The 26,963-nt window shown below is 48.0% G+C and overlaps 1 protein-coding gene across 2 annotated transcripts in view; it reads right to left on the bottom strand.

Moving 5' to 3' along the window:
• The window catches only part of HSPB7 (heat shock protein family B (small) member 7), a 41,872-nt gene extending 22,450 nt beyond the window's left edge, over window positions 1-19,422 (bottom strand). Inside the window, exon 1 of one of the 2 annotated variants that reach the window (XM_069240104.1) lies at window positions 18,910-19,422. In XM_069240104.1, the coding sequence (XP_069096205.1) occupies window positions 18,910-19,090 (181 nt within the window). In that variant the 5' untranslated portion in view covers window positions 19,091-19,422. Of the gene's footprint in view, window positions 1-18,390; window positions 18,536-18,909 lie in introns of those variants that run through there. The other variant, XM_069240105.1, reaches the window with a different exon arrangement.
• Window positions 19,423-26,963: the final 7,541 nt, after the last annotated feature.

Here is a 26,963-nt window from a genome sequence, read left to right as displayed (position 1 = left end):
TTTCGTTCCTTCCCCTCGAATACAAACCCTGTTAGTACAGGACGGCCTGGCTCTTGGCAACCCACTGTGCTGTATACTGTGAACAATTAATTATTAACCAGTGTTGTGAATTGACTGTTGAGATCCAAGGTTACGCCGTCTCATCATATGTGTACTTTTATTAGGTGATGTAGGGTAAATGTGTAACATGTTCCACATAAAAAATAATGCTGCATCTGTGTGGGGCCACTCAAAACGCAGAGGCTGCAGAGACAAGTGGTATGTCCCTGGTGCAAGCCACAATGGTATGGGGTGGAAATCCTCTATTGGAATAATATACTGAGTAAATTCTAACTCTGAAAGGTGGTAGATTACATTTTGGAAACACTATTGAATTGCGAACTAGGCCCTGCTTGGGAGGCAGCGGGAGAGAAGCAGTCCCTGGAGGAACGGTTTGGGCAAGAAGAGGGAAGCAGGCAGAAGAGACCCAGCAAAAGCAGGAACTGTTCAGGAGAAGTATGAGGACCTGGAGCTGTCTGGGTGAGAGATAGGAAGAAGGGGCAGAAGCAGAAAAATCAGGCGAATGGTGTGAAGGATGAAAGAAGGGTTGGTAAAGGTGATAACAGCATAGGTGCCGGAAGAAGGGGCGCTGCAGCACCCCCTGATCTAATCAACCTGGAGTTCAGAAGATAGATAGGCAATAAAGGTGCCTTCAAATATTGTGTTTATCTTTTCCTCATTGGCTGTTTATTCAGAAACTGGAGCATACTTTTATTTCTCTGACTACAAAGTGAGAGGATTTGGTAAAAGTGGTCTAGGTGACAGTCCTGCTGCAACGGTACAGGAAAGGGAAGGCTGTAGCATGTCATTTTTCTAACACACAGCAATATTTAAAGACTGAGAAATGAACCATACAAATGTTTACAATTATATCAACAATTTGGAAAGCACAAATAAAGCATTTTTTGTAATTCTGAAGAGTGATAGAAACAATAATTTTAATCCGATTAAAACAATTCAAGACGCTTTACTTGGTGATTTGTATATGATAAATATTTGCTGAAACCTGATTTCCACTCAGTTTCGTTTTTGAGCTAACTAGACTTACCAGTAAAACTGTGCGTTTATGTAAAGAAGACAGGTGTTCTGTCTGTAAATATCAGTGTGCTACCTCACCAGTGCTCCGAAATGAACTTCCTGCTACATACCACACCCTTACCGCTCTCCTGCTGAATGGGCGTGGCACATTTGCTAAACTTGTTTTTTGTATGGTTTCTTTGTATGAAGCTTTGAATATTTTGCAATCCCTGTGACTTCAGGGATATAACATTAATGGCAAAACCCCCACTGCAAAAGCTGTTCACACCACTGGATACGGGCATGTAAGAGGGATTGGGTGCAGGAAATGTTGAGGGGAGACAGGGCGAGGAAAGGAGAATGTATTGAGAGGATGGGCAGTTGCAGTGAGGGAAGTGGGGGAGAAGGAGCTGACAAAGTGGCAGGGGCAGAACAGGATGGGCAGAGACAGGGCGGAAGCAGGTTGAGGGGAAGCAAAGAGACTTGGAACTGCTTGAGGGTAGGGAGTGGAATGTAGAGTGCAAGAGAGCAGACCTGAGAAGGATGAGTAGAACGAGCATGGAACTGACATACTCACAGGCAGGAAACGACCCATGTATCAACCCCTCTGTCTGCTCACAAAGGTAAGTACACTTCAAAACTTCTCCACATAAGTAAGGAATTCAGAAGTGACTAAGCACTCCAAACTCTCTCTTGCAGAGCAAACCAAGTAAACAAATGATTGCACCTCATGTGATTCCTGTGTTAAATAATCATTTACACTCGTTTATTTTATAAAATTCAGGCAACCACCCCTCAGTGCTTTTCTGTCTCAGCTACAGCCACTATATCTCGTAGTCCCTCTCTACCTGCTTCACGTGCTAAAGAGAATTCAGAACGCAGCTGCCAGACAGCTCCTGGATCTGGAATCACGGCTCGCCTGCCTTCCAATCTACACCCTGGCAGCTTGTAGCTGCACATAGTACCATTAAAATGATGTACGACACACACAGATTTGCCCAGAAAACTGGACCACTCTTCCGTCAGCGTAAGCTTACATCTACTGCCAAACTGGACCATTAGTTTCCAGGTTGGCTCCACGCTTGACCATTCCTTTCTTCAAAAGTCTTCTACTTGTGGGAGCTCTTTCTCGCTCAAGATGGCCCAGCTCCGAACTCGATTCTTGCAAAAGAATAACTGACAAGCGCCTCCGGTATTTCTCGAGATCCTTAGTTGGCTCTTTCCCTTCACATATTTTACTGCACAGACCATTTAAAAAAAAAAGATGGTAGATACGTGCATGGGAGGGTTCAGCTATTCTTATACTTTTCTGCAACAACACGCGCTCGTTCAAAGCGACCAGTGTGCAACATCATGACTGGAACACGTCACAGATCCTCGCGCCCTAAACTAGGCATAGCCATAGCCCCACAACCTTTCAAGCATGCACTGAAAGGACGTCCCAGGAAACTGATCCCAATCGGAGTACTTTGTGGCCCTGTCGAGAGCATGACGTGGTATAAATTCTACGATATACATGCCGGAGGGTGAAAAGATGCAAATAGAGTAAAAAGAAAGCTAATGCTGCTGAGGGAAGAAGCTCAGATAGCCAGAGAACTTGAGAGAAAAGCAGATATAAGAGCCATTTATTCACAGTAAAAGTGCAGGTGTCAAGACGCCAAGAGGAGGGAAGCAAAACGAAAAACGAAAGAGTGTGACCAATATTTTCCTAGCGCGAAGTGTGCCAGAGGCCTGTCGGGCTGGCAGGGACGCCATGTGAAGTATTACTGGCACAGCTAGGGGGCCTCGCCTCCCAGGCACGGCTGGCAGTTTTGTTGCAATTAATAATCTGCTCGTGCTTGGGAGCCGTTCTGCAGATGGAGCGCGCTGCGTGCGCCTCAGGCCAGGTCCACGCTCCAGGCACGCGGCATCCTCTTGGAGCACGTGGCCAAGGCCGCAGCAAAAGCTCTGACAGGGTCTTTGGTGTTAGCACGCTCTGGGCAGTAAAGCACGTAGGTTCTATAGTCTAAAACAACATGACTAACGAACCACAAGAATGTTTATTAAAATATCGGAGTCTCCTACGCCTTTCTTATGGGACTCTTATTATGAAGAATTTCATTTGCATGTTTTTTCCAGCACTAACCAGCATCACATTGCTTAAACGGCTAGCAGTTCGTCAATGGCTTAGGAATCAATCTCTGCGCCCTGCACCAGAAAGTCGTCTATGGCCCGCCCCTCTGTAAAAGAAGGTAAAACTCTCCCATCTGCAAGAGCCATGCACTTTAGCACACATCCATGTGATTTCCAAGTTCAACAACCATTGGCAAAGTCAATCAGTTAGGCTTTTGGAACCTAAAGTCTTTGCCAATGGTTTTTGGCGATGGTGTAACGGATCGAAATTGTGCTTTGCAGCATGGCTGAAAGAAAAATAAGGAGTGATGACACGGCCATTACAATTGCATCATTTTGTAAGTGTGTGCATGCGTATACATGCGTTATTACACAAGCCTATCCAAAGACAGCAAAGGTACAATTTTTTAATTTACTGATCGGAGATCAATCAATCTATCTATTTGTATAACGCTGCACTGTCACTCCTGGGGTATTTGGGTGCTGTGGGTGCAACATCTTTGTCGAAAAGCCAGGTCTTGAGTTTCTTCCTGAAATCCGCCAGGGAGGGTGCTGTATGAAGATGGAGGGATCGGTAATTCCAAGTCTTGGCGGTGATGTAGGAGAAGGAGTGACCCCGAGGCGGGTGCGGATGTTGGGGGGTGTGCACAGGCTAGTGAGGCAGAACGCAGGTGTCTTGCGGGAGGGTGGAAGTTCAGTGGATGATTGATGTAGGCCAGTCCTTGATAATGTAGAACTTTATAGGCATGTTTGAGGATCTTGAACTGCCATCTTTTCTGGATGGGGAGCTATTGGAGGTTTCTGAGGTAGGGAGTGACGTGGGCCCATTTGGGGAGGTCCAGGATGAGTCTGTCTGCAGCATTCTGTACGGTCTGGAGTTTTTTGAGGAGCTGGGTGGAGATGTCCCCCATAGAGAGTATTGTCATAGTCGAGGCGGATAGTGACAATGGCCTGAGTGACGGCCTCTCTGAAGTTAACTGGGATCCATCTGAAAAAGATTCTACAGAGGGTATGGAAGCAAGAGGAGGTGACTGTGTTGGTTTGTCGTTTCATGGCCAGTTCACCACTGACGATGATGGCTTGGTTGGGTGCATGTTCTGTGGGTGTAGGTGATTGTCAAGCTCTGCTGGCTGCTAGCTGTGGTCCCATAAGAAGGTGTTCTTCTCCAAGATCAGAACTTCTGTCTTGTCGGGGTTGAGTTTAAGGCAGTTGTCTCTCATCTAGTTGGCTACGTTGGTCATGGCGTTGCAAAAGTTGATTCTGGTGGTGGAGGGGTTTTCGGTGAGCGAGAGGATGAGTTGAGTGTCGCCTGTGTAAGAAATTATGTTGAGGCCATGGGATATGAAAATGTCTGCAAGTGGGGTCATATAGGTGTTGCGTAAGGTGGGGCTGAGGGATTATCCTTGGGGTACGCCGTATAAGATGTCCTTGGGTTCGGAGGTGAAGGTAGGCAGCCGGATCCTCTATGTGCATCCTGTGAAGAAGGAAGCACTCCATTCGAGGGCGATTTGCTGAATGTAGATGTTGTAGAGTCTGATGATGAGGGTGTGATGGGCAACGGTGTTGAAAGCAGCAGAGAGGTCAAGCAGGATTAGGGCCACTGTCTCCCCGTGGTCGAGGAGGGTTCTGATGTCATCTGTGGCAGCAAACAGGGTGGTTTCAGTGCTGTGGTTGGCATGGAATCCTGATTGGGAGGCGTCACAGAGGTGAAATTTTTCCAGGTATTTGCCAAGCTGTTTGTTGATGGCCTTCTTGAGTACTTTGGCTGGGTAGGGGAGCAGCAAGATAGGTCAATAATTTTTTAGTTTGCCGGGGGTTGGTGGAGTTTTTTTTTAGGAGAGGTCTGACCTCTGCGTGTTCCCAGCTGTCTGGGAAGGCTGCTGGAGGTGTTGATGATGCTGGTGAGTTCTGTGTTGATAAGGCCGGTTCTGATGTTGAAAAGCCAGTGGGGGCAGGGGTCAGTGGGTGCCCTGGAGTAAATGGATGACGTGATGGCTGAGGTGGCCTGAGAGGTGATCGGGGACCAAGTGGTTGGATTGATGGATTGATAAATAAAAAAAGAGAAAAGTAATGCTAGTTCTCGTTTTAAGGATGCTTTACTGGTAGCAATCTGCTGCCTTATCCTCAGTGGGAGTGTGAGACAATGGGGAAGCTGATGGGGGAGACAGCAATGGGAAGTGGTCTGTGGAAAGGAAAAGCAGCATACTAAGAAGAGCAACACAGTGGAGTACAGGGAGAAGAACACAAGTGAGAAAGCAACACAGAGCATGGAGAGAGAAGTTTGCTGGAGGGAACGCACAACAGAGAGAGCTTCTGACATGAGGGTGACAGCAGCACAGAGCACAGGGGAGGATATTTGGCGCAGGGAGAAGCAGAAGTGCTGGAGTGCTAAAGAAAAATAAATAAGTAGTATCCTAAATGTGAGCAGTGAATGTTAAATGCCAGCCAGTCAGAGAGCTGACAAAGATGCTATGCTCCAGAGAAAGGACAAACACAGTATGGACAAGCTGGAACAGGGAAAGCCATTGAATAAAAAGCAAGCAAATGAGACATAACATAGAACAGCACAGTTTAAACTAAGAAAATACTATAAAATAACAAAGCACACATAGCGCAAGACAAACATAACATAACGTTATAAAGCACTGCATACAATAATATAGCATACTACAGCAACATAGCATAACACAGCATACCTTAGCATTGCTTAACATGATATCATAGGAGAACATAACATAGCAAAGTATATCTTAAACGAACGTAGAATAGCAGGGTTTGGGGGTTAGTTTTTAGTGGTGGGGTGGATTTAGGGCTTACGGTGGGTTGGAGGTCGGGGAAGTATATTTTTGGGGCTGGGGTGGGAGGATCAGGGAAGTTTCTTTTTTAGGGGCGGGGTGGGGGGTGCAGAGTACTTTTGGGGGAAGTGTAAAGGAAGGGCAAGAGAAGGGCAGATAGGAGAGGATAGGAGAGGAAGAATGATTAAGGGCGCAATGAGATAAGTGGGGTTGGGGCAGGTTTTGGGGTAGCTTTTAGTGGTGGGTGGATTTAGGGCTTAGGGTGGGTGGTGGGTTGGGGTAGTTTATTTTCTAGGGTGTGGTGGGGTATTGGGGTAGTTTTTAGGCCTTCGGGTGAGTGCAGGGGTCGGGGTAGTTTAGTTATTAGGGATGGGGAAGGTTTTAGAGCTCAGGGTGGGTAAGGGGCGTCGGAGTAGTGTTTTGGGGTGGGGGAGGTTCTAAGGCTCAGGGCAGGTAGGGGATCAGGTAGTTTTTTTCTGTAAGCAGGGGCCAGGATTTATTTGGGTGGGGGTTTAGGAGTGGGAGTAGTTCTGTAACCTCAGGGCGGGTGGGGGGGTTGGGGTGTTTTTTACTGTTAAGTGGGGGTTGTATAACATATTCCTTTACTGAGCATACTTTTACAACGAAATTTGTTGTAAAGGCATGCGTGGTAAAGGCATGTATGGAAAAGACATGGTTGTGGTTCCAACCATGTTTTAAGACATTTGTGGTTCCAGCATGCGTGGAGTGTGCCATCTGATGCTCTCTACTAAGACACTAATGCACCTAAGTGTGCTCTGTACCACGCTCTGCTAATACAGTAATGTATCAGAGACTGCCCTGCAAGTTGCCTATATACATTTGTGTACATGTGTGAGCCCTTCTGAACCCTCTGTGAAGACACTAATACACCAAAGTGTACTCTCCACCACCCTTTACTGAGGCATTATCACATTTGGCATTGCCCCCAACCACCCTCTACCAAAACACTGAGGGATACAAGCTTCCTCTCCCAACCATCTAAGAATGCAGCTGAATGTACCCTCCACCATTTCTTCCAAGGCACTTAGGTATGTAAGAGCCCTCTTCTGCCATGTACCATGAGAAAGATGAGCATAAGTGCCCTCTGCCACCCTGTACCAAGATACGAATGTACCAGAACATGCCCTCTACCTTCCTCTACTAAGACACTTATGCACCAGTGTGTGCCCTCCACTACCCTTTACCAAGTTGTTGCCCCTTCTACACACTTTCTTGTTCCCCAACCCCAGGTTATGAATGCTGATGGGCCACTGGTCAGGGAAGATAACATGGTTGCATCATCCAAGATGTCCTCAACCGTAAGAGGAGCTTGCCGAAATCGCTTACTTGAGAAAAAGAGTGCAACAGGTTGTAGTGTGCATGTCACAAAATAATACACTACACACCTCAGTATCTATTTCTCCAAGTGACTCTCATAAGTAAACTCTGTATTCAATACAAATAGGTGCCATAAGTTCATCAGTGCAGAAAGGGGGTCACAAGGCTGTCACTGCACATCTCCCCACTTACTATTTCGAGGTAAGTTATGTAAGGTTGACCTGTGCCTAGCCTGGGCATTTTATAATAATGTCAATTTATGTACAACCCTCCTAGCCCTCACTAATTTAATATCATATCACCCAGGCAGCTAACTGTAGTTCAAAGAGTAATCCCTCATTAGGCCTGAGCTTATTACACTCAAATAAGAAAAAAAGAACCTACAGATCATGCCAATCAAAAAGTGTTTTACCAGTCCACCTCAATAAACCCCCCACCAACAGACAACCCAGTGCAGTAACCATCTTAGTGGACTATGATTATAAGAAATTCTATAGAAGGATCTAGCTGATTACAGCTGCCAGTTTACTGAAAACCATGAAACTACACAGTCCCTGACACTGTTTGTCGCACACCTTAGTGCTGTGTCCCTAAAATGACAATCCCAGCACTGTGGTCACCATGCATTACATAGAAATACTTCTCACATAGGATCAAAACAAAGACAACACCCTTCCAACCATACACCCTAAATGCTGTAGCATGCTACACATGTAGGCATATGCTTCTATGCCCAATATTGGGGTAATAAGTGCAATATACATTTTACAATACATTATAATAACCTTATTAAGGTACCAGCTCTTGGCTACTGAAGAACCTCCAAACCCAAACAATTGAGTGGTATCCTCTTTGGAGAAAATGCAGCAATCTTAAGAAATGCATGTGCATTGTCAGTCCAGTACTGCATCAATTGTTTATCAGGCCCAAAACAAACAAAGAAAATGGGCCTCATCAAACTCAGTTGCATTGTGAAAGACAGACACAAATTATATAAGGCAGCCCCCAGGCTTTCCACCTTAGATGCCACTGTTCTCTGCACATCGATTCATACCTGTGAACCTGTCGGCCTCGTGGTCAGGGTGACATCCGATATCTTAGAGGGTGATCCACTTAAAGCAGTGCTAGAAGTGGGCAGGTACTGCCAGATAACTTCACCTCTTTTATTTGAAAAGCAGATTACCAGCACTTCTAAGCTGCACTGCGATACTTTTAGTGGGAAATAATGGTAGCTCTCAGGAGCAAGCAGATTCTCTGGAGTAGTGAGTATTTGCACTTTATTCAAACACTTATATAAAGTGAAATAAATTCAACCCATCGTAGGAGATGGATGAAGAACTGTGAAGAGACTGACCACCAGGGCCGTAACAGAGCCCCCCCACAGCCTCGCAGTGTGGGCTGAGGGCAGGCTTGCTCATACTGGAGGGGGCACCCTGAGTCCCTGCTGATGTGACTGTGGGGGCTGCTTCAGCATATCTTTCAGGGGGGGAGGGCTCACGTTTTGTTATGCCACTGGTAACCATACCAAAGTCCACAGAGGCACCTGGCCCCCCAAGAGGGTTAACAGCACTAAAAAGAGGGAGGCATCTTTCAAACAAAGGTGAGCTGACTGGCAGTCCTGCTACATCCCTGTCCTCAAGACCTGCGCTGCTCCCTCCTCCTGCACGACTCATTGGCCACATGAAGCGCAGCCCCTTGGCTGCAACCTGGTCCAAGCTTACCTGACATGGGAGACCCATAGAGTTGTTCTCTCCCATCACTGCAGGCTGCCTGGTGGTTTCCTGACATCGTCAAATGTACTGTGGTGGAGCTCCTGATGAAGCTACACATGGGCTGTCTTTATATTTGCTATGCCTGAAGGATTCTACATGTGCTGAAGGCTGTGATTTCTGGTCTTGTATAAAAATAACACTTATGCTATCTGTTACGAGACATACTGTTAGCTTACAGTGCGCCTAGAGCCAACCCATTGCTTAGCATTAGTTGTCTCTCATTTGCTTGCTTCTTATTCATCAGTATCTGTGGGTTTTCCTTCCTCTTCTGGTGTTAGTCCCTGCCCTGAAGCATGGACTGGTACTTGCGCTTTTCCACTGCTCCCTATTCAGGTTCTACTTTTTTGTTTTTGGTTACGCACTTTGCGAGAGTTCATGCTTCCTCCCTGCCCGGCAAACATCTGCAGATGTTCTGGCTTCCGCACCCCACGTCTATTGCCATTGTGCTAACCCTATCTCTGCCTACCCACCCTCCGTTGTCTGTTTGATTCAACATATCTGCCCTCCCTCTGTTGTGTGTGTGTTTCTCCATCCCCAACCACCATTTGTTGCCCGTGTGATTCCCCATCACCACCTGCCCACCCCCCATTGTTTGGGTGCTTCACTGTCCGCCAACTCTCCATTGCCTGTCTACTTATCTGACGCCTGCCCATCCTTGGTTGTCCTTGTGCTTCACCATCCCTGTTGTCTCTTGTCCGTGTGCTTCCCCACTGTTGTCTCTCGCTTGTCCTTCTCTTCCCCCACCCGCATACTTCTCTCCCGCACTCCCTACCTCTGTGATGCCTCGTCTCCCGCTACTCACCCTCAACCCAATCCCTCTTCACTTTTTTTTTTTAAAGTATGTCAATGCTAAATGAAAAAGACACATTTTGCTCCACTTTTTAACTACTAATCCATCTCGATTGGTAAATAAAAAGAAAAAATGTTTGCCTCATGATTAAGGAATAGACATCCGTGTTCGCGCACAATGGCTTGACAACTGCGTCACAGCACTTTTTTTTAAATTATTTTAGTCATGCTATACAGCAGTTACACTTCTGCAGAGCATAGCTTAAAATCATTGCCATTAGTTTGCAAAGGTGAGACATGTTGGTTTTACCACTGCTTGTTGAATCAATCTCTTTATCCATCACAGTGCCTTAGCATACTACCTTCCACTTCCCTAGCCCGCACTCAGGCCATTGCCCTGCCCTTCCAAGCCCTTTGCTACGGGAGATAGAGAGAGTAAGATTATGAGACACTGCTCAAGTGCACAATGCGAGTCAAGGGAAGAAAGTATCTTTTCCAATACAACCTGTGGTACATAAATGAAATTCCTTGCAAAATAAAGATTTGCTTTGTATTGTATAGCATATTTATATAAAGAACTTTCCATACCCCTTATGAGATTATTAAAGAGCTCTGAAGTTACTCAGTTGCATGCCTGGTTAGCTCATCCAGTCCTGTTCTTTTATTGTAGTCTGAGTATTCTAGTTTTGTTTAACCCATTATAAAAACAGAACAGTCCCATAACTAAAAAAATAATTCCTGGAATGGATGACCTACTCACACTTAGAACTGAGAAACCTGAGAGTTCTGTCTCTCAACAAAGGGCTTGAGCTGGTGTTGAACAGCACCTGATACAAATACACTAGCCAAATGGCCAGTATTTTATCCGCACAAATGGTAATTTATGCAAAACTTGTCATTGTTTTAAATGGAAATATAGAAATGTTGGTACTTCCTATCCCATAGTATCAGTTCATTACTGAGGGATTTTCTGGTACTCTCCCATTAGGTGAATTTTACCTCAACTCTCCCTTTCAAATTAAAGAAGTGCTAGGATGCAATATCTAGCCATTTAAAGCATAAAGTCCAGTAACAAAATGGGTAGAATCTGAAAAAACATAGTTTTTCCCCTTGAAATATAACAGCAAATACATGATTAAATTAATTCAAAGTATTATAGAATCGTCTTGACACATACCCTCAACTTTTATTCATTTGGAGGATTTCACCCTCCTTGGAGTTCTGTTTACCCTCTAAACAAGCAAATTGCCTCTCACAGACTTTAATGGGATCATCTGCTCTGAAAACCTTATATGCTTTTTAAAATGTTTCACCTTCATTGACTTAAATGAGGTCACATTAAAGTTCCTCTCTATTTCAACCTACTTTGCGGCTCAGAAGAACTCCTTTGTGTAGTTATGCTTGCCACACACAGCCAGTCCTAGAAGAACTTCCACCTAGCAACACAGCGTGAGAAGTGAGTGACACTTTTTCCAATTGTACATGTCTGTATTTGATATTTAAAATACAGTTCGTATTGTAAGCACTGGGAGTCCTCCACGGTTGTCTTCAAAAGAAATTAGATTTATTCTTTTATTGTTCAATACTTGTTTATTGAAAGTTGACATTGATTCCAAAATATAAACACAAAATATGAGGAAAGAAATGAGATGTGTTGTTAAGAAAATTCCCTAAGACTAATTTGCATTATTTAGGAGTTGCAACTTGGGGGCTTCATTTGGGCTGCTACCTGATCTGCTTAATTATTCTTCAGCAGCTTTTGGGCTTGGGATGGGTATAAAAATCGGGTAACTCTGCTGACAATGTATCCTCGGTCTGTTCCCAAATACCCTGGGTGGTATGGGATGTCCCAATCCATAGACCTGGGCCTGCCTTTGGTGCCTAAAAGTGTCCCTATGGAACTGAAAAGGGATTCTTGTACCTGTTTGTGTCCACTGTCCCTGCCAAGGTGCTCCAGCGCCCGAGTGTGCCATTGCTGTTCCTGAAGATATCCTCCTGCTTATCAGTGTGCCCAATCACGGGGTGCTGAAGGGGTGGGGCTGGGGGGAATAAGCATTAAATAAACATTTTAAAGCAAGCACTTACCCGGATCGTCGTCACCGCCGCTGTGGACACCATTGCACCGCTCCTCTGGTGCAGGTACAGGCTCCCAGCCTGCCCTGCGGCCAATCCTGATGCTGCTCAGAGCAGCATCAGGATTGGCTGGGAGCATCCAGCCAGGGCACTCACAGACAGACTGGGAGCCTGTGCCTCTCTCTCCAGCCTGGCAACCCAGTGCTAGGCTGGCGAGAGCCCTGTGCACATGTGTGTTTGGCCGGCCCGAGATGGCTGGCCAAACATACATGCGCACTGAGGGGGATTGCTGTCCACTCCCCCTCAGTGCTCGTCAGAGCCAGTGATCCCGCCACCTTTACAAAAAAACGATAATAAACACAGTTTACTATTTTTTTCTGGGTGCTTGTGGGGGGGACGATGCTTCTCCGCCCTAGCAGAGGAGTTGCCGCTGAATGTGCCTCTCCTTTTTCGTGAAGATGCACTAGCGTACCTGAATATGCTCCACTGTCCCTAAACTGGAAGTGTGTACCAGTGTTTCCACACTGTTGATAAAGAGTGCCCCAGCTTCACTAAAGAGGTAACCCTGTATGTGGCTGGGCCTCACAGTCTGTACCTGAAGAGGCACTCCTTTATGTGAGTGTACCTTCTGGACCTTGTTGAGGCACGTCTGGATGTGAATGTCCCATTAGCGTCCTTGAAGAGGCCCAAGACGGCCGGCCAAACACACATACGCTCTGAGGGGAGTGCACAGTGCACTCCCCTCTGCTCGTCTACCCACAGAGTTTATAGGACCACTGCTAATGTTGAAAACATGTTTTTTTTTCACCATTCACAAAGGGGTCCCTTGAGGACTCCTTCCAGTTTGCAAATGGGTACCTGGCTCCTTTGGGTTTGTGACAAACTATTAATGCTTTGCGACTAGCAGTGCATAATTTGTAAAAAATTAAGTGCTGGCGCCCAAAGCTCTGCTCAAAAGCCTGTGCCAGATGCAAATAAATGTTGGTGTGTTGAACTAAGGAGTATAGTCTTAAATCCACCTCTTGGCTCTTTAATCCACTACTAGACACTTCCTGCTCTTTTAACTCACTCTTTAAGGTTTCTGCGTTCTTTCTTTGTGACTTTTTTTATGTTTCTCTTCCTCCGTCATTCTAGTTTGTGTGTTTTTCCCTCTCTTATTCTCAGGAAATGAAAGTTGAGGAAAAATGAGGGCCATCCCCAAAAATCAGTGCTGGTGACCCCCACCGGCAACCACCAGCTCAGATTACACTGACACTGCCAACTAGATTTCAGTCGCAAAACATTAATACATACCTGAATTAATTGGTATTTGGAAGGAACAACCTTAAAACGTCCCACATAATGGTGTTTCTTAATGTTTACTAAATTCATTGAAGGATTCGGAAAACATTTGCTCAATTGTAAATTATGCATAGTAGATTTTTTAAAAGTGTTTTAGCGGGCACAAATCTTCGGAATTACTGAATCTGAGATTTTAGTACTCTTCAAGTGCTTTGTGCATGAAGCCCTTCTGCTGGTGGGATGGGGGTGGAGCAGTGGAAGGTGATGGGGAAAAAAAGGATAGGTCGAAAAAGACTGCACAACAATCACATTTAAAGAATATCATAACCAAACCCCAACAGTCTTTAACTACAGAGTATTACAACCATGAAAATCGTAGCAAAAGAGTAATGGGAACATGTATCAGTAAATCCAAAACAGTGGTAATCAGTTTCAGCTCTGGTTGACCTTCGGCTATGACTATTACGTCAATAATAAGACCTGTGATAATTTAAGGTTATGGCAATCCCAAAATGAAGATATTTCGGTTGAGTTTGCCCCACTTTAGTCCTGAAAAGTGTGCAAATATGCAATACATGTGTTGGCTGTGGGAAAAAGACATTTTGAAATCAAATCAACAACATAGTCATGTTTGTGAATTTGTAAAAAGTAAGAAGAAATAATGTAATTTATACACCAAAGTAATTATTGCAATCTAAGGGAAATATTGGGGAACGTTTGGCCTGGAGTGGTTTTTAAATGTGTGCACATGCATTACTTTTGCATATAATCGTCCTTGGAGATAAGATACATTTATTTTTATGCCGTTTTCGTGGACATTGAAGTTCATATTTGTTGACTTTGAAACTCCCCAAGAAATTGTTTTCACTAGAATGTACCAGCCAGGCAGATTCCGGCTTTTCTTGAGTCAAAAAGCGCATGGACACAGATGTCTGAACAAAATGCAGGTTCTTCTTTAATTTTAGATTTTAGATTTTAGATTTGTATGATATTTTAGCATTCATGCAAAGCAGTGCTGCAAATTTTCCCACAGCGCTGAGCTGCACTCACCAACTTTTTGTTAAAGCTGGACCTCAGTGACCACAGGCTGGAAATAGAGACTGGGTGACACAGCTGAAACTCGAACCCCACAATTGTGCACGGAGGGGGGCTACCCCACTGATGTTTGTTTAGACCCTGGTGAAGACCGTAGATATTTGATACATAATATGGCCGAAATGTCAAGCAATTCTATGTTTACTCTGAACTCTGACCCCTCAGAGAGGTCTGGAACACACTGTGCTATTGGTAACATGACTCACAGATAAATTGGTTCTCAGTCAAACCATTTTAGCGTGTATCACTCACCTTGTAATTTTCAGGATTTGTACAGGTGAGCGCTGCACTTCCCCTTGGAGCCACTTTGGATAATGTATCTGCCTTATATTCTAACTCCTTAATATATAAAGGGTCTTGGTTTTGTTATGGTTCATTTCATTGTTTGCATGGAAGAGATATGTATGGCCCATTAGATAACCTGCTGACTTAGGAACCTGCTGTCATGGTTCAGACATGGACGTCAATTCACCGAAATGCCAGGGGGAGCGGAGGTGACATCACACGTCCTTTGACCGCCACTTTCACTCACACACACATATTTACACACACACAAAATTCACACTTAGATACACTCTCTATCAGATAAACACACTATCACCGGCAAGCATGCAAACAACGTATATTCAAAAGCATTTTTACTAACCTTACCTGCTATGGAAGGGCAAATTTCAGTTAATTGGACTCTATTTTAATTACACAGAGTGAATACTATATCACTATCCACTATTAGTATAATAAAAAAATGATAGAGGACAAAGAGAGTGGAGCCCCAACGGACTTCCATAAGGAGGAGCTGTCACTGTGTTCCTGCCATTGAATTTGCCACCACTGAGGCCAAGGGTCGCAAAACAGTGCCAGGGGTCGCAAACGGCAAGCCAGAGGTCGCAACTGCCCCTACACTCCATTCTATTGTACAATACTGCACTGTCCCACAACTAAGCCCATGCTATCTAAATGACAAGTACATTCGTATAGTCATACATTAAAGATACATAATTTCATGTACTACCGGGGTCCAAAAAAGATGCATGTCTTGCACCCAGATTTTATTTCAACTGCACACAGTTCTGTCCAGGTTTCACCATTTGTATAGTAATATTCTGCCATTTGTTCGGTACAATTATATTTTTGGGATCAGCATTTACTTATACTTGCAACTGTGTAGCGTCCATAAGTCATTAGTGAGGCCTTCTAGCACCATGGGCAGTCTAGAATGTACGTTTCCGCCTGACTATTATCTCTGGTTTGTGCTACTGACCTGGGAGTTGTGACACGCTCACTGTTTTAACTTGCCAGTGATACATGTCTGACCTTAGAATGTATTGTGCTATGAGAGCACCTGATCAGAGGCGCTACAGCCCCGCGTGCGAGCTCTTTAAGAAAATTCAGTACGTCCTTCATAAGTAAGACGCACGTGGGTGAGCGTGGCCTTGATCACCTCTGAAGGTGTTAACGGAACCAATGAAGCGTGCCCGTCACCGCCCTCCAAGGGGCCGCTAATGTACACTGTGTGCCCTTCAGTGTCCCCCAGGAGATCAAACTGCCCGTGCGCCATTCACCAGTGCTGTCGTGTCGGAGCTCTGCAGTAATTCCTGCAGGATCGCACAGCAGACGCACCTGAACCCTCGTCTTCAGGATCCACAGCCTGTGCCCCTGCACCAATCCCTCTCTGCGCGACCTACAGCCAGCGTCCCTGCACCAATCCCTGCACTACCTACAGCCAGCGTCCCTGCACCAATCCCTTGCATGACATACAGCCAGTGCCCCCGCACCAATCCCTGCACAATCTACACTAGTTGACCCTGGTCACTTGCACCGTTCTCTGCAGGATCCACAATCAGAGCCCCTGCACCAATCCCAGCAGGAGTCATTGTCAGGGCCCCTGCACGATTCCTTGCAGGTTTCACAGCCATGTCCCCTTCAGTACTCACTGCAAGGTACACAGCAAGCGGCCCTCGCCGTTTCCTGCAGGATTTACAGCCAGAGTCCCTGCAACAATCCCTGCAAGACCCAAAGCCAGCGCCCCTGTACTATTCATTGCAAGATCCCACAGCAAACGCCACTGCTCCATTCACTGCAGAGCCCACAGCCAGCACCTCTGCACTATTCACTGCAGGACCCCGCAGCCAGCACCACTGCACCATTCACTGCAGATCCCACAGCTAGCACCTCTGCACTATTCCCTGCAGGATCCTGCAGCCAACACCACTGCACCATTCACTGCAGATCCCAAAACCAGCACCTCTGCACTATTCACTGCAGGATCCTGCAACCAACACCACTACAACACTCACTGCAGATCCCACAACCAGCACTTCTGCACCATTCACTGCAGGTCCCCGCAACCAACAGCACTGCACCATTCACTGCAGATCCCACAACCAGCACCTCTGCACCATTCACTGCAGGACCCCTCAGCCAATGCCACTGCATCATTCATTGCAAGACCCCACAGCCAGCGTCTCTGCACTATTTACTGCAAGACCCTACAACCAACGTCACTGCTCCATTCACTGCAGATCCCAGAGCCAGTAACTGCACTATTCACTGTAAGGTCCCACAGCCAGCGGCTCTGCACTATTCACTGCAAGTCCCCAAAGCCAGAACCACTGCACCATTCAAAGCAGATCCCATAGTCAGTGCCTCTGGACCATTCACTGTAGGACCCCACAGCCAATGCCTTTGTACCATTCACTGCAAGACCCCACAGGCTGCGCCACTGCACCATTTACTGCAGGACCCCGCAGCAAGTGCCTGTGCACCTTTCAATGGAGGTCCCCTTAGCCAGCGCCTCAGCACCATTTACCTCAAGACCCCACCCCCAGCGCCTCTGCATTATTCACTGCAAGTCCCCACGGCCAACGACCCTGCACCATTCCCTGCAAGAACCGCATACAGTGTACCTGCACAATACGCTGCAAGACCCCAAAGCAGAAAGACTGCACCATTCACTGCAAGACTCCAGAGCCACTGAACGGCAAGATACTGCTTCCAAAGTCCCTGCACAATTCCCTGCATGACCCAACAGCTAACTGCATCATTCACAGCAAGGCCCCACAGCCAGCACCCCTGCACTATTCCGTGCAGAATCCCTTACCCTGGGTTGTGCACCAATCCCCACAGGGCCTCTGCACTCTGAGGTATTGCATCATGGCCTAGAATAATCCTCACCCCAAGGTTTCTAACTGCAACCATCCCTGCATTTTCCTCACAGCCAGTGCCCAAACTCCTCGCTAGCCGTACCCTGCACCATTCGCAACATGGCGCCTGCAAGGAGCGTTCCTACAACACTCATCCCCATCCGAGCCTGCGCTGGTTATACAGCTCACAGAGTGCGCGACTACACCGCTCACTCCGAGGCTCCACTCACGCATCAGGCCTCACAGCTCTCAAGCACAGCACTTCTCTAGACCTAACACTCGCACATCACCTCTACAGTTCTCCGAAGACAGCACTGCGGCATCATTCCCTACAGCTCCCGCAGCACTCCTGCATAATTTTCTAGTGCTCCTGAAAGACATACTGCAGCTCTCTAAAGACAGCACTGCAGCACGAATAACCATAGCATTCCAACATCGTTCCCTACAGCTCCTCAAAGAAAGACAATACTCAATGTTATTCCCCACAACTCCCCGAAGATAGCACGCTCACGTTATACCCTACAGCGTTCCAAGGACCGCACCACTGCGCCATTGAGTACAGCTCACCGGTCTGCAGGAGGGCACCATTCGCCACAGTTCCCGGATCTAGCGCTTCGGACCCCTTCCAGGCGGGCCCACTACTGCTGGTGCACAATTACGCCTTCACGGACAATCACTGCTCCAGTACCGAGCCCCACACTCCCTGGAAGCCAGCACTACTGGGAACAGCTCCACAGAGTTGAGTCCCAACCACGTGACCTTAATGGACTCATCTCATGACCTCTAGGATTTCTGAACATGGGCAAAACCTGGCTGTGAACATTCAAAGCTCGTTCTTGCCCTCCTGAAAGTCCCAGCAGTACCTGTGAACCCCACTGGATTGTCTTCAGGCCTCCAGGATTGTCAGATGAGAGTAAAAATGAGAGAGACTCTTACCTCTGCAGATCAGGGGCTCCTCCTTTGGCGTTCGATAGCCCCAAAGAGAGAGTAGAGCCAGAGAGGAACTAAAGAGGTACCACTGAAGCCACAGGGGAGTGCTGGGCCGGTAGCGTAGCCAGGGAGTCATGGTTCCTGCTGCAAAGAAGGAATTTAGTTCCCTGATTGCTGTTTGAATTACTAAATAAGCAAAAAGCAGGGTTCAGTGGGTCCATCCTTGCCTCTGGACATTGGTGCCGCTGCACCAATAGAAGCTCCGGCTCCGGAGGTTCCCAAAGAGATCAAAAGTTTAATGTGAACCTCAGTGGTTAGTTTCAGGACCTCTACTCGTTTGAGATGGGAGAAAAAATAACTCGGCCGCCAATCCCAAGAGCTCGTTCTGGGTGGTCTGTAAGTTTCTAATAAAGACTTACCTTTCATTCCAAGCACTCTAGACGTTTCCAAATACGATAACTTGCCCGTGAACCCAATTCAGCCTAGTGGGACCATCGGGCGTTTCCAAATGACACACAAACTTGCCTGTAAAACCAAGGGCCTCGTTGCGGGGCCTCCGGAAGTTCCCAAAGTCATCGCCAAAAATGCCAAGGGTCTTCTCCATGTACTGATCCCTGGGTGGCAGCGAGGAGGAGGAGGACGACGAGGAAGAACTCTGCTTGAAGCTGTGCTCCTTTCGGAAGGCAGAGGAGGATTTCAGGCTCATTGACAAAGGAGGTCTTGGAAGAGAGGGGCGAAAAATGAGGACTTAACCGTGGAGGTAGCGATGTCTCCGTCGCGGTGTCTGTGAGCCGGAGGGTTCCAGGTGGCTGGGCCTCTGCACTCTTATAGCCGAGTGAATAAAACACGGGCCCGGGCAGCTGTTGGGTTTATAAGGCCTCGCCGGGCAGACATCCAGCCTCTTCTATATTTAGGAGGCCGCTGCATCTCTCAGGCAGCTGTGGAAAGTTTTTGTGATGAGAGGTTACCGGGCGCCCCGAACCAAAGCAGGGTGGGGGCTCTGATCTCACGCGGAGACGCCAGGCCAGGCAGCGTCTGCGTTCAGGCCGCGGGCAGGCTCGGCCCACCTCTCGCAGGGCAGGAGAGGGTGGAAACTGCCCGCTGCGCTCTCTGACGGTGATGTCTAAGGCCCAGGCCCCTCGTTTTCCGCCATAGGCCGAACGTGACTAGTCAGAGTCTGTACATCATTTAATGTTAATGCTTTAAACATTCCAGTTATGATTTATTTACAACAGTTTAAAGGTAAGCAGAGAAAAGGAAAACAGACTTTTACACTCGATCCCCACAATTACAAACAGCGGAGGATGTCATTGCCTTGGTGGCATAATTGGAAAGCGGGAACTGAGCCAACATGGGGACATTATCATATGTTGATTAGTTGTTAGATGTACTCAATTAAATCATTAGGCATGGAAAAAAACAACCAGACTGGCAGTGGGACAGAAATGAAAAACATACAATATTTTGAGAGTCAAAGTCGAGAAGTTGGGAAGGAGTGCTACTTCGCGTGAAAAAGAGGAAACCTGTTCAAATGGTAACATTTTTCAAGGGTACCTAAATAAGCGAGGTGACTGTTCTCCTGTCAGTCTGATTTACCCTTGCTGTGCCAGTGCAGACAGCTCCCTTGCTCCCCCCTCTCTTCCTAAACGTAACTCTGCACTGTATAAAGAGTGCAGCTGTCGTCTAGGGGGGATAGGAATGACTGCAGGATTTCCTCATGTCTCTGAAAGATTTGTGTTCTAAACAAATTGGCAATTTGGGGTTTAAACAAGGTTACAGGATTGGAATTCTCCTTTGCCAGTCTGCCAGCAGTCTTTGACTTCAACCTTTCTAGCATAGGTGCCAAGCCAAGTTAGGCTCCACACGAAAGTGTCAGCTGAGCTGAGCCAGGCATTTGCAAGGTGTCCAGGTTCAAGATCAGCACATATAGTTTTGTGCATTTATTCAGCGTTTCGTACCAATGATGAGGTGCAGAAACATGTTTGCAAACAGGTGAAATGATCCGCTCTGTGAGTGCTTAGATGGAAGAGTATGTGCCAGTAACGTGCGCTAGGTCTGTAGCTAGGGTTCTGATATCATGCATCAGGACAAAGTTGTACTTATCTTGTTTTTATCACTGTGCATGGAGGTGTTGGTGATTTTCTGCTTGTTTGTCCTCAACATCTACCTCACTGAAGTGTCCCCTGGTTTTATCCCTAGGTCAGTCTACCCCAATCCTGGTGTCAGTGATATGATTTGTTTTGTGGTTGCAGTTTTTTACTGTTACCAAGGGGCGAGGTGTACTACACCCTCCTGGTAACTGCACGTAGCTCAAAAATGTGGACTCTATTTCTGCTAATAATAGTGTGCTGTAGAGAAAGTATACAGGACAATTGTTTTCTGTAGAGAGGACTGTGATCCTACAACGACATGAGGAAGGAACGAAAGCCATATAAGTAGTTGTTTTTCTCATGTCTAGGTTGACATCCACAGTCCAAACCAATTTCTGCAGCTGACCTATAGAGAAAACCACATGAATCGCCTCTCGCCCCAGACTGACTGACCTCCAAAGCAAACCTGAAATGTTGTCCATTGCTGCTTAGAACTGGATTTCTGTCCAGCTTCCTATGCAGTAAGACACATCTTCAACATCAATCTTGGACACATGTGGCCCTTGTGCTGGTGCTTTATGGCTGCTAGATGTGGAAGTTGTCTGTCTCCTCAAGGCTGCGATCAAGCATAACAGATCGACCGGAGGCCCAGTTAGTGAACATTCTCCACTACCCACAATAAATCCAGTTTCTTGAAGGGAAACCTTACTTACTACAGTGCACCCTCACACTCTCTATCTGGCATGGCCTTGAGCCAGGGCAGATCACCCCTGCCGCAGTTTATGAGGAGCCACCAAAGTCACAGTCTAGATAAGAAGAGGGCAAGCAACGAGCTGGCACCTTTATGTCAAGATATATCAAAACAATAAAAAACACAGACACTGTTGTGCTGTCAAAATCTGTCTCAATTTAACTGTGAACTCAAGCACACCGGGCCAGCTCCAGAAACTCCCATGCTAAAACCTTTCTCCAGCAAAATAGATCATGAACTCTCCATGGTGCTGAACTCTCACAGGATAACATTATCCTTTTATAGTCTATGGAAGTCGCTTTGGATTAAGTTGACTGCAAAAGGAACCATACATGGTGCAGACTAGTCAAATGGCAGGTGGAGGCATTGCAATAATGTTAGGGTCAGGGGCGTAGCTTGGTCAGTATGATGGGGTGTGTGCTTCAGATTTCCCAACAATCACGCAGGGACATTGTGTTAAAACACCTTATTTAAAAAGTGGAGGGTACTTAAGGGGCAGTGGAAAGAGAGGAATGCAATTGGTAGGTGTACTAAAAAACATTTTTTTTAAATGAATAAACATTTTTTAAGGCCTTCAGTACATAGACGAAAGAGTGAGTGGTTTTGCCAATGTACGCTTGTACAAATCTCAGGTGAAATCTAACAGATATTTCACATTACCTGACTGAAAGCATTTGTTCCCAACTGTTTACAACAGAATACATTTTTCAGGGGGGTGTAACACCCCAGAACACCCCCCTCAACCCCTCAGAGCTATGCCCCTGGATAGGGTTATGGAAGACAGAGTACATGGGATCTTGCACACAGTCATCATCCAACCTTCGATATCAAAGCCTTCTCCTGTTGACCATCACAGGTTGCACCACCTTTGGTCCAAGCAATGGTTAAAGAGTGGCTGCAGTTCAATAAAAGATATACAATTAAACTGTCATTCTTGCACAAAATGCATCCTCCTGCCCCCACACACATTCCCTGTTACCTTTTCACACAGTCTTATACTCACCTGGCATTAAAAAGTCTCCTTATTGGCAGGACATCACCTGATCTGGTGTTAAGTGCCCTGATCTCTGGATCATCTCGAAAATACGGCAAAAGAACACCCAACACACAGGCCATCGTTGTTCAAGGCATATCTAAAAATACCATATCAAGTTTCCTCCAGCCCTAATCACACAACTATTCCCCAATCAGACAGGCGTTCTGCATGAACTAAACACAGATTGTTCCTGATTCGAGCACTATATAGTCTTTGTAAGGCTGCGAGTCCTGCATGTCAAAGAGCAGCTCATTTCAACCCTGAATTGTTCAGGCCAAACCATGATAAGTGTCAATTCTAGCCACCCATGCATACAAAAGGAAAATGAGAGACCCAGAGAAAAATATTTTTGAGAGATGAAAGGAGCATTCAGGAGGTTGAATTGGATTGGCATGGTGCACCAGAAAAATGTTTAACAGTAGGCACATGGGACTTAATGGAAAGGACCAGAACAAAGAAGAGATGCCACCATGTGAAAGGAACAGTACCAAGGAGAGATGCCACAATTTGGAAGGGCCTGCACTGAGGACAGATGCCATCACACAGAAGTGGAGATTATGGCCCTCATTACAACCCTGGTGGTTGGTGTTAAAGCGGCGGTAACACCGCCAACAGGCTAGCGGTAAAAAAAATGGGAATACGACCACTGCGGAAATTGCCAACACATACAGCCACTTTAACACTCCGACCGCCAGGGCGGTAGCAACAAACACCGCGGCGGTCACTGCCAACAGACAGACGGAGGACAATGTACCACCCACCCTATTATTGTACCGCCCACCCTATTATGAGAGGCCAATCTGCCGGCTTTTTCGGGGCAGTGGCAACTACATCAAAAGCATGGCGGAAACAGTACATCGAAGGAGAACCACTCACCTTCCAACACTCCACGAAGAACCAGGACGCCATGGAGCCCGAATTGCAGATCCTCTCCATGTTGGTGTATCTACTATTACACTAGGAAGTAGAAAGAAGAAGGCGGCGGCGGTGACGACGGTGAGTACTGCACCTAGCACACAGGGGAGGGGGAAGGGAGAAGAGAGTGACACACACATGTGGCACGCAACACCCTCACCCTCACCCACAACACCATACACACTAACACATCCAACAACATTACTGATACACCCCGTCACCCCCTGGAAGAACGCAAGGACAAAAGGAAATTAGTTTAACAAGTGTTATATTGGAAAGTTCAGATATAGCCGTACACTGTCCCTTGTAAATGTCCGTGGACCAGTGGTCCCAAAAAGCATGGGCGAATCCCACACATGACACCTGCCTCAAAATGGAGAGAACACTGCAGGGGCATCAGGTCGAAAAAACACAGGCACCTCAGGGGGAAGGAGAGGGGGGCACCTCAGCGAAAGATGGTAGGACGCCACTGCTCCTCGAGGGGGCTCCATGCCTAGTGACAGGTCCTGGGGAGTGCAAACCCACAGTCTTTCAAGCCTCTCAAGTGGGTGGGTTGCCCGCTGCTTGGTCCCGGGGAGTGCAAAGCCACAGTGTCTCAAGTCTCTCAAGTGGGTGGGGTGCCCACTGCTTGGTCCTGGGGAGTGCAAAGCCACAGTCTCTCAAGTCTCTCAAGTGGGTGGGTTGCCCACTGCTTGGTCCTGGGAGTGCAAAGCCACAGTCTCAAGTCTCTCAAGTGGGTGGGTTGCCCACTGCTTGGTCCTGGGGCGTCCAAAGCCACAGTCTCTCAAGTCTCTCAAATGGGTCAGTTGCTCACTGCTTAGTCCTGGGGAGTGCAAAGCCACAGTCTCTCAAGTGGATGGCGTCTTCCACTGGTTCTGGAGGGGGCACTGTGCCCAGAGTGCTTCATCCTGCCAATGATAGGGTGAGTGGATGCATTTCTCCACTGGTTCTGGAGGGGGCATTGTGCCCAGAGTGCTTCATCCTGCCAAAGATAGTGATAGTGGATGCATGTCTCCATTGGTTCTGGAGGGGGCATTTTGCCCAGAGTGCTTCATCCTGCCAAGGTTAGCGTGAGTGGATGCATGTCTCCGCTGGTTCTGGAGGGGGCATTGTGGTCAGGGATGCTGCACCTGGGGTGTGGCAGTTAACATTCTCTCACCTTGGTGTCTGAGCCACGAGATGTACATGGAACATGTAGCATTATACTCCATGAAGGCAGAGCCACACTCCATCCTGCGGCAACTTAGGCTGCAAACTGCTGCCAGTGCTGGTGCCTCATGTGGTGTGTCCAGGGTCCAGGACGTCAGCTGCAGCCTCGGACGGCTGCCCACTGGGGATGCTGCTGACGTCCGATATAGTGATACCGGCTGGGCACGTAGCGGTGCAGATGGTGGTGCAGGTGGTGGTGGCTGCGGCGGTGGCTGCGGCGGTCATGCTGCCGGTGCTGTCCGTGGTGCAGGTGTCTGTAGTGGTGGAGGGAGACACCAGACCGTCTCTGGCAGCCTCAGATGGCTGATCCTTGAGGAGGATGCTGCAGACTGATGTTGTGGCAGCGGCGGTGCAGGTGGTGCATGTTGCGGCGGTGGTGACCATGGTACTGGTCACTGGCATCTCTGTGAAAATGGTGGTTACCAGCCCCTCACCAGGAGGCATCGTGCCCTGAGGTGACTTGTCCTTTGTCTTGTGTCCCTTCCCCACCTTGGTAGTCGCTGCTGGGTCCTTGGCACTGTCCTCCTTGTGTTTGGATGATGCCTTGCTGGGTGGGTGGTGTGACTTTCCCCTGCTGCATGCTGGCCCCTTCTTGACCTTGGCAGGTGGCAGAATTGGGTGGTCCTTCCCATCTGTAGGTGGCACACTGGCAGCTCTGACAGGTGCCCCCTTCGATCCACCCGGACTTGCAGGGACCACAGCAGACGAAGATTTGGTGGCTGAGGTGCTGGCCTGGGATCTGGACATCCTGGCCCTAGGGGAAGGACGGGAGGTGGAGGTGTAGGGAAGAGGTTAACGTTAGCTAGGAAACATTTTTGGGACACACTGGGATGGGAAGATGGAGGGGTTGTGGGAGTGGAGGAAGAGGTAGTGGTTGTAGGAGGTGTACGTCTGCTGAGTTTGGGTGAAGGTGCATGGGCTGGAGGCTGTTGTGAGGTGGATGGCTGTTGAGCGGGTGTGTGCCTGCGTTTGTGTACTTTGGGAGGAGAGCTCACAGACACACTGGAAGAGGACACAGGACGTATGAAGGGTTGCAGAGGTGGTGATTGCTCGTGAGCGGTGTGTTGTGATGGGCGTGGTGGTGATGGAGGCAGTGGCTGATGATGTAGTGCATGTAGGTGTGAGTGGAGACAATACTGGGAGGGAAGTGGAGGACGTGGAGGAGGGGGACGCAGTGGAGAAAGTGTATGTTGGTATGTGTGCATGGGTATGGTGCTTGTGTGAGTGCCTGTGTGATGATGTGTGGTGCTTAGGTTTGCCTGAGCCACATTTGTGTGTTGATGTGTGTGCCTGCTGGTCTGAAGGTGTGCTTGGGATAGGCTGAGGTAGAGGGGATTGGGTCTGGGTAGTGGAAGTTTGAGGGGGGAGGCTGGACACAGGTACAATGGCTGCCATCAGTGCTGAGGCCAGAGCCTGAAATGCTCTATGTTGGGCCACCATGCCTGAATGAATGCCCTCAAGGTATGCATTTGTCTGTTGCAAATGCCTCTCGACACCCTGGATGGCATTCAGAATGGTTGATGGCCCAACAGTGAGGGATCTCAAGAGGTCAATAGCCTCCTCACTGAGGGCAGCAGGGCTGATTGGGACAGGGCCTGAGGTGCCTGGGGCGAAGGAGATGCCCACCCTCCTGGGTGAGTGGGCATGGGAAACACGCTGAGGGGCTGCTGGGAGGGCGGTGCTGGTAGGGGGGTGGCAGCTGTACCTGTTGTTGGGGTGGGCACAGAGGTGTCCACCACTGCCAGGGAGCTTCCATCAGAGGAGGAGTCGCTGTCATTGGTATCCCCTCCTGTGCCCGTCGTGGAGCTCCCCTCGCCCTCCGTCCCACTGGTGCCTTCACACTCCGCGGATTCACCCTCATGGGTCATGTGGGATGCAGCTCCCTCCATTGCTGGTGCCTCTGCTTCTCCGCCAGATGATGCTAATGCACATAAGGACAGAATGACAAAACAAGAAGGGGGAGGAGAGACAGAGGACACACATGGTCAATGCCAGCAACACCACTACCGTTGGCGGACACAACACACACTGAGCTGCCCTATGCAATAGGCCTTGCCCAACCACTCACTATGGTAGTCACCACCGCATGGGGTACAATGCCTAACACCAGCACCTGCACACCTGACACCCACAGGACCCTGTACACTAGTAGTTGCCCAATTGTACCATTGGGGTAGAGGTGCTTTAGTGCCTGCAAACAAGGGACCTACCCTGGCATGATCGCCCTGGCCTAGGGGCACCCACAGCCCACATCCCCCACCCAGCTAGCTCATAAAGTGCTCAAAGTCAGGATTCAGAATCTGTACTCACCCCCTTGTGGCTGCTGTGATGCCCTCAAGCGCCCATCCAACTCCGGATAGGCCACCGCCAGGATGCGGAACATCAGTGGGGTCATGGTGCAACGGGCATCCCTTCCACGTTGGGAGGCCCGCCCCAGCTGGGGGTCCGCCGTCTTGGTCCAGCGGCGCAGGTCCTCCCATCTCTTCCGGCAGTGGGTGCTGTGCCTGGGATAGACCCTCCCTGGGTCCGCACCTCCTTGGCGATGGCACACCAAATACCCTTCTTCTGGTGGGCACTG

The sequence above is a fragment of the Pleurodeles waltl genome, chromosome 6 (assembly GCF_031143425.1).
Source record: "Pleurodeles waltl isolate 20211129_DDA chromosome 6, aPleWal1.hap1.20221129, whole genome shotgun sequence".
NCBI classification, from domain to species: Eukaryota; Metazoa; Chordata; class Amphibia; order Caudata; family Salamandridae; genus Pleurodeles; species Pleurodeles waltl.
This window is presented reverse-complemented; position numbering and strand designations above follow the sequence as displayed.